The sequence below is a fragment of the Urtica dioica genome, chromosome 7 (assembly GCF_054948205.1).
Source record: "Urtica dioica subsp. dioica isolate 48M chromosome 7, U.dioica_male_clone48M_v1_H2, whole genome shotgun sequence".
Taxonomy (NCBI): domain Eukaryota; kingdom Viridiplantae; phylum Streptophyta; class Magnoliopsida; order Rosales; family Urticaceae; genus Urtica; species Urtica dioica.
The window spans coordinates 31,441,999-31,452,845 of NC_142762.1; the positions used below are offsets into that span (position 1 = coordinate 31,441,999).

General features: G+C 41.7%; 2 protein-coding genes across 2 annotated transcripts; one reads left to right on the forward strand and one right to left on the reverse strand.

Annotated features, from left to right (window-relative positions):
• Window positions 1-6,703: 6,703 nt before the first annotated feature.
• LOC149390802 (protein JINGUBANG-like) lies at window positions 6,704-7,721 on the reverse strand. The gene is made up of 2 exons (XM_089620827.1): window positions 7,414-7,721; window positions 6,704-7,242 (listed from the first exon to the last, which is right to left on the reverse strand). The coding sequence occupies exons 1-2, from the start codon at window positions 7,660-7,662 to the stop codon at window positions 6,706-6,708; spliced, it is 786 nt and encodes a 261-aa protein (XP_089476953.1). The 5' UTR covers window positions 7,663-7,721; the 3' UTR covers window positions 6,704-6,705.
• Window positions 7,722-8,212: 491 nt separating this feature from the next.
• Window positions 8,213-10,847, forward strand: LOC149390803 (uncharacterized). The gene is made up of 2 exons (XM_089619859.1): window positions 8,213-9,302; window positions 10,714-10,847. The coding sequence occupies exons 1-2, from the start codon at window positions 8,213-8,215 to the stop codon at window positions 10,845-10,847; spliced, it is 1,224 nt and encodes a 407-aa protein (XP_089475985.1).

Genomic DNA, 10,847 nt, shown 5'->3' on the forward strand with positions numbered 1-10,847 from the left:
AAGCCCGAGACGCCAAGAAGGCACGTCGCTTAAAGGGCCGATGGTCAGGGCGGAGGTCCTAAAAAGCAGCAAGCCTTCAAGCCCTCGCCCAAAATCTTGACTCCTTGAGTCGAGCCTAGCCCCTCGAGTTGAGACTGGAGTCGGCTCCTTGAGTCGAGCCTCGCCCCTCGAGTTGAGACTTGAGTCAGTCTCCTCGAGTCGAGCCTCGCTGCTCGAGTTGAGCCTTGAGTCAGTCTCCTCGAGTCGAGCCTCGCTCCTCGAGTCGAGCCTTGAGTCAGTCTCCTCGAGTCGAGCCTCAACTTGGATCCTATCCGTCGAATAGGTACATTCGTGTCATAAACCCGAGATGCGAAGCCCGCAATAGCTCGACGGGCCCGGGAGGATGACGGTCGCGAAAAGCCCACGAAGACACAGCCCAGCGCGCGCCGCGCTCGGGCACAGTCGCCACGCGCCACGCGCCGCGGGTCGTGCGCCGCGCTTGGTGCGCCGCTGCCCCTTGTGCGCCTCCACTTGAAGAGGTGCGCGCCCCTAGTCCCACATTGACGACGAAGGACCTTCTTAAGGTCCTCAAACACCTATATAAACCCACTCTCACTGAGGGGAAAGCCATCCCTTAATCTTCGATCGATACGCTCGAATTTTCGATCTCCTCTGCTTCTTTTGATGCCATCTTTGGCCTGAAGCATTCCCACAAGTCTCTCTCGTTCTCAGAGGTTCTGAAGCACTCTCGAGGACTTCCCGGACGTCGCTCCCACTGATCGAACGCCCTCCAGTCTTCAGGCACGCTCCTAGGGTTCTCGACTAGAGTCCCCCTACGCGTCTAATACGTTAGACGCGTACGCGATCTCCGAAGTTCTGAGACGTCACCGAAGACTCCTCCGCACCCGCACCCTGTCTCCTTCATCGAGTACGCCTCTTTCTCAGACCCCGCGCCTCACACTGCGTTACACATGCCTGAACTACGTTCTGACCTGATCCTACACACGGGTACGTAGGCAGCCGACACCGCAAAGGCACGGTCACTCCTCATCCTCACCCCTTCCCTCTTCCGAAAGGCGGGTTGATTGGAGAAAACCTAGCTTGAGACTTTCGAGTTCACACTTTTGGCCCGGGTGCGATCACTTGATCCGGCCTTGGATCGAACCGCCCGAGGTATTCAATCGTTGTTCATTTTTGTGCGACAACAGTAAGCATCAATGGAATTCATTCGTTCCAAAGTAAGGAACTCAGACGGAGTCGTCTGAGCTAATTTCACGCCGCTTGATTTCTGATAACCCTTGGTGGTAAGCTTGAGATAAGGAAATCAAGGGACGTGCTAACAACATTGACGGAGACAACTTCGATATGTGGTTTTCTCCGGCGGGATTGAGAGAGTCGACCTTGCAGCAAGAGTCTTCTTTGTTTTTCGATTTTTGAATGTTTCTCAATATTGTTACTATGGATTGGTTGTTTTTGTTATTTGGAAAAATTGATGTTCTCTACGTTGTTGGAACATCTGTGCTGTGGCATGTGTTGAAAAGTTTCGCGGCAGGATCAGTGACGTGGATTGTCTGCAAAGTTCTTTTTGTTTGACCTGCTTCTGCTTTTTTGATCGATCAATGAAAGTTCGGCGATTGCATTGGGAAACATTAGCAAGACATTCTCGATAAGCACTATCTTATATAAAAGGAATATTTTTCTTTTGGGTAGGGTTACACACTTAGGGTTTTGTGAGAGTTACCGAGCTAAAGATGTTACTATGTTTTATTATTATTTGTTGTTCTTCGTGCAATAGACAGAGTTAGGTTTGTGTATTTGTGATGTTGCAAATCATGCACTGTTATAAGCATTGATAAATCACTTGGTGAGTGAGTTTGAGTGGAAAGTGAGAGGAGCTCAAACACAGGGGAGCCTGAGTTATCAATTGTTCGTCAGTGTACTTATTCTATTAGTTAGTAAAGTTCTCTTTCCACTGAAAGTATCATTCCTCCAGAAGTAGGCACGAACTGGGTTACCAATTCTTTGTCTTTTGATTCACATTTTTATTGTCATATTAATCTGGTAAATTGTCTAATGTTTTGATAAAATGGTTTAACATCACTAAGAGACATCAAAAAAATATTGATTACACTTTTTCACCCAATTGTAAATTAATGAGGTTCATGTGGTTGTTCTTCGAAGCTTGAGATTGAAAATGGGTTGTTCTCCGATTCTTGAAATTTTGCTGGAATTTACTGTATGGCTATATGTGGTTGTGCGTGTTCGGAGAGCGAGAGAGAGAGAGAGAGAGCGACCGAGAGAGGGGAGAAGAGAATAGCATATCTCAGAAAAAGCTTCGAACTCCTCATCCCGTCAGAGTTCAGAGCGTACCTCACCATCGACCCTGAGTTCAATCTCACCTTCACCACCGGAGAGCGTGAAAATGGCAGCCACAGCGAGGTTTCACTCTCACTGTCCTATGACGAGCCAAATGTTCTATCACCAACATATTCGATTGATCTTTCATTTCGGCGAAGACGTGGTCGTCGCTCTGGAGATGGGCTTTAGTAGGAAGAAGGAAGCTAGTAGGATCCAGAAACCAAGGGAATGAATCGGTGTTTGATGATGTTGAACTATAAAGTTTTTATACATAAAGTTTCATATTATTATTATTATTATTATTATTATTATTATTATTATTATTATTATTATTATTATTATTATTATTATTATTATTATTATATAAGTGAAGTAGGGTTTACTACTCATTTAGAAACAATTCGCTATTCACTCTCAGGTAAAATTACTTATTTGTCGTTTAGATTTCAAGATAATTACATTTATGCCATCAGGAAAATTAAACATGTATATTAAGAATTAGAGTGTTGTCACTGGATTTGTCTAAATCTTTCCAGAAACATCTTTTGTTGAACCACGTATTTTATAATTTAGATATTTTTGAAACTTTTTTTATTTTTATTGTGTTTTTAAACTTCCTACTTATATCTAAACTTCCTCGGGCAACGTCGGGGTATAGTGCTTGTAAATATATATATATATATATATATATATATATATATATATATATATAAAGGTTCATATATAATCAGTCAAAATTTTAATATATATATATATATAAAAAGTTTTTATCTATTTATTTTAATTTCATTTATTTTTTTATAAAATTACGAATTTATCCTCACTAAAAAATAACTTGACAAACATGTACATATTTAACTGACGATTTCCCCCAAAAACTTGATGAAAGGACTAAAAGTTACGAAAAAAAAGTTTGAATATCATTAAAACAAAAGAAAAATATTCGTGGACCGAAGTGCAACACCGGATCATAGTACATGAGGAAAAAATGTCATTTATTTTAATTAATAATTTGTGTTGTCTTTTATATATGTATTACTGATAGCTCATTTTTTATCTTTTACTTTTAATTGTCTTTTACATTCGTAAATGTATGGTGAATAATTTAGCGTGTTTTTCAAACTTGTATTCGAAAAGGCTATTTATAGCCTCAAATCAAAACTGTGCATGTCTCTTGCATCTATGATTTAATCATCATAAATGTTGAATACTAACTCTCTCTTATCGAGTCACGTTACTTTCATTAAACTCTCTCAAATGAGGGTTTGGGTGGGATGCTCCAATGGAAATTATTGGAGACCCGTAAACTTTCATTTTGAGGGATTAAACAATTTGAGAGTTCACTGTTCACACTTTTAAAAAATGTTGTATAATTATATTTTAGTTATTTATTTTGTATAAATTGCTAAAATATACCTCATTTTTAAATTTGGATAAATTTTTTTATTTTTTGGTACATAAAGACATAAATTACAATTAAATCATTTTTATTTAATAATTTGATATATTTACTAGTAGATTAATAAATAAAAACATAACACATACTATTAATATTAAAGTTAAAACTATTACAAACTAAACAGTAAATGCATTAACAAAAATAATAAAATAAAATTACATTCATACTCAAAAATACAAAATAAAATTACGCTAAAGAAAAATAAAACTAACTAATATTCTTGTAAATCTGACCCCAAACTTTCAATGTCACTAAAAACTCAACTAAAAGCTCGACCATAGTTATTAGGTGCTATAATCTTTCTCTATAGCATTTAAACTAGTATATTTGTCTACACTTTTAATAAATCTACCTTAAAAGTATAAAAAATCTTGAATTGTAGTTCAATCATGTATAAAGTAAAGTCTCGGACAAATAATTCTGCTCGCTAAAAGAAAAAAATGTCTAAACTTAAAACTAATAATAAAAAAAAAAATTACACGAACTAAATCACGTGAAACGTTAAAATTGTAAACTAACCAACGTTTTAAGATTTTTGCTAAATAGCTAATTATGATGATGTGGCACTTAGACCAAATATTTTTTTTTAACTTTTTTATTAGGGTATTATAGCTAAATAGCCTCCTATAAATGTACAGTTTTGGATATGGCCAACATTCTGTTAATTTTGGGTAAATGGCCAGCCCAATTTATTTACACGTACAAAAATACCAAAATGTCCTCATAACCGTTCCCGCCCATACAGCCTCAAAATAAATTAATTAAATCAAAATTTCGGCTAATAACTACAGCGGTTATCAAGGCCATAATTACGCTCTTCCTTAATTAATACCAAAGATACACAAATATTCTCTCTCATTCAACCACAAATTCAAACGAAATCCCAAAAAAAAAAAAGAGCAGAACCAGGGCTCTACTCCAGACCTATGGCCGGGCCGTCAAGGCGTCGTCGATCACCGTCACAGTCCCGAACCCCAAGCCCAGACCGTCGGAGCCACGGTGGGACCGGAAGAACAACGTCGTCCTGAGCCGCCGCGGTGTCCCTCTCTCCTTCGCCTCCAACGACGGCGATGATGACATCGACGACGATAACTCAGAGGCCTTTGGGGACGAAGACGACCCTTCCGGAAGGTTCCACGAGCGCGGGGCGAGCCTCGGCGATGATTTCAGCGTCGAGCTCGTCGAGCCGGCGGCGGTGGAGAAGCTTCGAGAGATCACGGAGAGGATGAACCGGTCGAATTACGAGAAAGAGTGCGTCCACGCGTACGGATCGGTGCGGCGGGAATCGATCGACGATTGCCTCGCGTTCCTCGGCGTCGAGCGGCTCGGGATCAAGGAGGTTCAGATGATCGCGGCCGCCATTTTTGGACTCCAAACAAACTGTCACTAACCTCACCGGTGTGGTGTGGTGAAGAATATTTTCATTTTCATTTTTAATTTTTTTTTTCTTTAGATGTAAATTGATGTTAATGAACAATAAATATAAAATTTATTTACAGGTTATTTGTATTGTAAATAATCTGACTAATCAATTAACGTGAAAATTTCCATTTACACGTCCAGAATTTCAGGAATCATTACCATTAATGCCGATATACACAAACCAAAACACACGTCCAACATAACTAAAATGCAATAACTACAGTCCAAAAAAAGTTTATTCCGAAAATAAAAACCATTTCAGTACATTTCAAATTTCAAATTAAACCTGCCTCAATTTAAAAATGAATGCGCAATTAATAAGGGCAATTCAGTAACAAAAAAGCAGTTAATTTCCTGCCACGTAGGCGCAATGGCCATTTACAAAAAATTAACCAAACGTTGGCTAAAACACAATTGCCACTGCTTTTAAGGCTTATCTGGCCAATTTTTTGTTTTTATTATTGTTTTTTGGCTTAAATTTTCAAAATTAATGAAAAATCAATTATAGATTGTGCATTAAAACCCTATACGTGAAAATACAATGAAACCTCTCTCTCTCTCTCTCTCTCTCTCTCTCTCTCTCACACACACACACACACACACACACACACACACAGCTCGGTTCTCTCCAAAAATGACAAAAAATGAGGTAAGACAAATACCCAAACACGACAAGAAAGAGAACCACCTGAACAACAACGAAAAAAAGGTGAGCCAAATACCCAAACACGACGAGAAAGAGAATCACCCGAACGACAACGAAGCCACCACCGCTTAGCTTCCATTCCATCGCCAGTCCTCCAACGTTGTCTCCGTCTCCATTCGACGGTCCAATGGCTGATTATCTCCTTCGACGGTCCTATGCTCACGCCACTCGATGAGATTGAGGCTGTGGAAGGATTCACGCTTCACGACTGGAGACGGTGAGATTTTTTATTTGTGTTTGTTCTTTATTGAAAAATTGAATTACCTTAGATTTTTGGCCTGAATTAGCTTAGAAAGTTCTACAGACTTCCCGCTTTGAATGTTTTTTTTTTCGTTTTGATTATCTCAACTTATGGGATTTTATTATGTATTTATTTGTGTTAATGTCGATATATATGTGTGTTTATTTGTGTTAATGTCAATAAATTGTTACTAAAACGGAGCCTTCGAGCGCCACGGTGAAGCTCTTTTGGTTGTTCAGATTAACGGTGAAGATCTTATAATAGTTTTTCAAATTTTTTAGGGATTTTTTAATCAATAATCGAAACAATTATTTTTCACAGTGTTTTATTGTTTTCCCATTTACTTCTTTTATTTTTTTATTAATTAACTTATATATGGTAATACTTTTATTTAAATGAAGGGTAATTTTGTCTTTAAATACTCGTTTATTTTGGTTAATGACTGTTTTGTAATATAAATAAAAAATTGTCTATTTAGCGAATTTCAAGTTTTATAAAGGCTATATAACTACAACGGCCATAAAAATATTCAAAGTGCATTTAGGAAAAATATTGACGCTTCCGCTCGACCCAAGATGGCGACAACACCGGGCTGGCGGCGGAAGCAATGGCGGTGGCAGCAACACTACTCCTCGAGACGACGCTCGTGTCCATATCGTCGTCGAGGTGATCCTCCGGAAGAACCTTAATCCTCCAGACCTTGAGCGTCTGGTCGAGGCTGGCCGTGTAGAGCATGAAGCCGAGCATGAACAACCCGTCCGCCACCTCCAGCGTCGCAGCCAGGCACCGCACGGGGCCCCGATGGCCGTCAAGCACCGCCATGCACTCGTGGACGCAGCTCCCCTCCTCCCGCCGCCATATCCGCACCGTCGTGTCCTCGGAGCCGCTGAACACCATCTTCTCCACGGCCGCCACGCAGTGCACCGCGAACCGGTGCCCGCTCAAGAACCCCCCGTGCCGGAACCTCTGCCCCTCCTTCTCCCAGAAGCTCACCGTCCCGTCCGCCGACCCCGAGTACAGAAACGTCGCTGCACCAGAGCCGGAGCTGAGCGCCATCGCGTTGACCGCCGAGTGATCCTAGTAAAGATTTAGAGATTCAGAGAAGAGAGAAGAAAAAGAGAGTCTCAATAATCACGTAATCATAAAAAATATATATATATATATAATAGTCTGAGCATATAACCTAATACAATCAAAGAAAAAAAGTGAAAGACTAAAATAACTTTACAATAAACAGAATAATAATACCTGGGAGCGCAGAATCGTGGTGAGGGTGTGGGAGTCGTCGCGGTAGATGCGGCGCCAGATGCGGACAGAGCCGTCGATGGAGGCGGTGAAGAGGCAGCAGTCCTCGTCTTGGCACACGGCCATGCTCGTGACGCCGCCCTCGTGGGCCGTGAAGGTGTCCACGCGCCTCCCGTCCGAGACGCGCCACGCGGACACCGTTCGGTCGGTGGAGCCCGTGTAGATGATGCCCTCCGCGTGGTGGTACGCCATGCACGTTATGGCTCTGGCGCTTGCTCGGCCGCCGAGCCATTGGAATGGCACGAGGGAGGAGAGGTGGCGGCTGCGACGCTTCGGTAGGGATGACAGACGCCGGAAGGAGTGGCCTGTCAATGTCGTGTGAGGACAATTATATATTTAGTCAGGATCATTTCTAGTTTTGTAAAGAGGCAAGTAAAAAGTAAAATTTGAATTAAGGGTTAGAAGATGACTTAGGTTAAAATAAATCTTTTACACTTTAGGATAAAAAAATTCAATATAAAGTCTGGATAATTTCTAGTTTTGTAATGTTGAAAACATAAGTGGAGAAAGACAATGTCCATGCATAAACTTGGAAGGTCCATCATCCTTGGAAATTGCAATACTCTATTTCCCATGTATTTTTGTATAGTTCCTAGATTAACTCTTCCTTGTTTCCATGTAATGTAATTATGTTTACTTATCTTCATTAGATGTATAAATAGAGGTTTCACCTCTCATAACAAGTATGAAATAGAAGAAATTCATTCTCCATATTCTCTCTAGCCTGAATTCATATTTCTACATGGTATCAGAGCTCAGAAATTCAATCACCATGAACACCTTCGAAAACTCATCCGCGTTCAACAACACTTCACAAACTACGCCCACTCAGTCAAACCCCGACTCATTCTCCCAACATATAACAAGTCACAAACTCAACGGCCACAACTTTCTACAGTGGTCTCAATCTGTACTCATGTTCATATCAGGACGAAGTAAGGATGACTATCTCACCGGCGTAGCTAAAGCTCCGAAGTGCGAAGATCCAACGTTCAAAAGTTGGAAGGCTGAAAATAATATGGTGATGTCCTGGCTTATAAACTCCATGCACCCCGAAATCGGGGAAAACTTCCTTATTTACTCCACAGCGGCGGAAATCTGGCAAGCAGCTAGAGAAATATTCTCCAACTCCGAAGACGTGTCCGAGCTGTTTGAAACTGAAAACACTCTCCACGACCTACGGCAAGGAGAGATGTCTGTTACTCAGTTCTTCAGCTCGCTCACACATCTAAGGCAGAAGATCGATCTCTACGACCATCACCAGTGGACCTGCCCTGAGGACTTGAAGCTCTATCGCAGGATCGTGGAGACCAAGCGTGTGTTTAAACTGTTATCCGGACTCAACAAAGACCTCGACGAGATCAGAGGTCGTATACTCAGTACAAAACCACTACCATCTCTCCGGGAAGCCTTCTCCGCGGTAAGACAAGAGGAAAGTAGGAGAAAACTCATGCTCGGAGGAAATCTACCTTATACGAACTCAAATCCGAGCTCATCCTCAGACTCGTCAGCTCTCACCTCGCATGGATACGAAGTCCTCGCAGCTCGCGTCTCAACAGAGAAACCTCGCAAAGCTCGTCCCTACTGCGACCATTGCAGACGACCTGGTCATCTTCGAGAAACATGCTGGAAGTTGCATGAGAAACCAAGTTTGAAGTCGACTCAAAATACTAAAGATCCGAACTCAATCGGAAACTTGGTATCCACCTCGTTCGCTGCCTCAACTTCGACCTCGGACCCTTCTCCATTCAGCAACGACCAGCTTGCCATGCTCCAGACACTTATTCAACAAGTCCAACTCAATGGTGAAAGCTTGGGCATTGGACCTCTAGGTAACTCCCCTAGAGCCCTTCACGAAGTGCGGAGAATCCTTCAGCATGGATTGTCGACTCCGGTGCCTCAGACCACATGACTGGTAATCGAAGTCTATTCACGAATTACTTTATGTGTGATAGAAGCATATCAGTCATCATAGCAAACGGAGCCAAAACTCAAGTTATTGGCATTGGCACCGTGGTCTTGTCAAAATCCATGAGGCTAGAGTCTGTGTTCTTTGTCCCTCCGCTACAGTGCAACCTCCTATCTGTACACAAGATCAATAGAGATTCTAAGTGCCGAACTGTTTTTGATGAAAGTTCATGTGTGTTTCAGGAACAGGTCAGAGGGAGACAGATTGGTAATGCCGAGCTGAGTACCGGACTCTATGTCATCAAGCCAAACCAACCCGTAATTTCTCTCCAGTGTCAAACGGTCCAAACTTCGCCCCAATACAAAGAGATCATGCTCAATCACCTTAGACTAGGACATCCAAATTTCATGTATCTCAAAAGATTGTTCCCATCCTTGTTTATCAATAAAAATATCAATTCCATTCAATGTGATATGTGTGAGTTCGCTAAACATACTCGAAATTAATATCGTCCAACCTCGTACAAACCATCTCGCCCATTTGCCACAATTCACAGTGATATATGGGGTCCCTAAAAAATTCTCAATATCACTGGAGTTCGATGGTTTCTTCAATTTGTTGACGACCACACTAGACTCAGTTGGATATACATGATGAAACAAAAATCAGAAACAGCCGAACTATTCAAAATTTTCCACAAAATGGTCCTAACACAATTCGATACCTCTATCCAAATCGTCCATACTGACAATGCTCGAGATTACTTCAACTCAGAGCTCGGCAATTTCTTTAAAAACCATGGAATAATTCACTCCAGCTCATGCGTCCACACCCTGCAACAAAATGGGATAGCCGAGCGGAAAAATCGGCATATTCTCGAGGTCGCCCGAGCAATCATGTTCTCCTCCAATGTCCCATCCCACTTCTGGGGAGAAGCAATCCTCACAGCCACCTACCTCATAAACAGAATGCCATCTCGCATCCTTGGTTACAAAATCCCAGCTCAAGTTCTTCTCGAAACATACCATCATTCTCGTCTCATTTCCACATTACCTGCAAAGGTATTCACCCATTCATATAACTAAGGTAAACTAGAACCAAAGTCCCTTAAGTGTATCTTCCTTGGTTATTCAGCAACTCAGAAAGGCTATAAATGTTATGAACCCCGATCACGAAAGTTCATAGTCTCTATGGATGTCTCATTTCATGAGCTGGATCCTTACTTCGCCAATTCAGATCGTCAGGGGGAGAATACCGACAATGACTTCCCAAATTGGTTCATCATCAATCCGGTCTTTCGCTCCCCACTCATCCCAAATTCAACCTCTTATCAGAGTCCGACCTCGTCTCTAAGATCGACCTCGACTTCGCCACTCATCCCAAGTTCGACCTCGTCTCCGAGTCCGTCATCGACCTCGAACTCGCCTCTCATCCCAAGTTTGAGGTCATCTCCAAGTTCGTCACCTGA

Bases quoted from the DNA above. Each gene is read 5' to 3' on its own strand.
- LOC149390803 (XM_089619859.1), top strand. From the start codon at position 8,213: ATGGTATCAGAGCTCAGAAATTCAATCACCATGAACACCTTCGAAAAC. The intron at 9,303-10,713 runs GTAACTCCCCTA...ACCTCTTATCAG, and splicing joins CTTGGGCATTGGACCTCTAG to AGTCCGACCTCGTCTCTAAG.
- LOC149390802 (XM_089620827.1), bottom strand. From the start codon at position 7,662: ATGGCGTACCACCACGCGGAGGGCATCATCTACACGGGCTCCACCGAC. The intron at 7,243-7,413 runs GTATTATTATTC...AATCTTTACTAG, and splicing joins CCACGATTCTGCGCTCCCAG to GATCACTCGGCGGTCAACGC.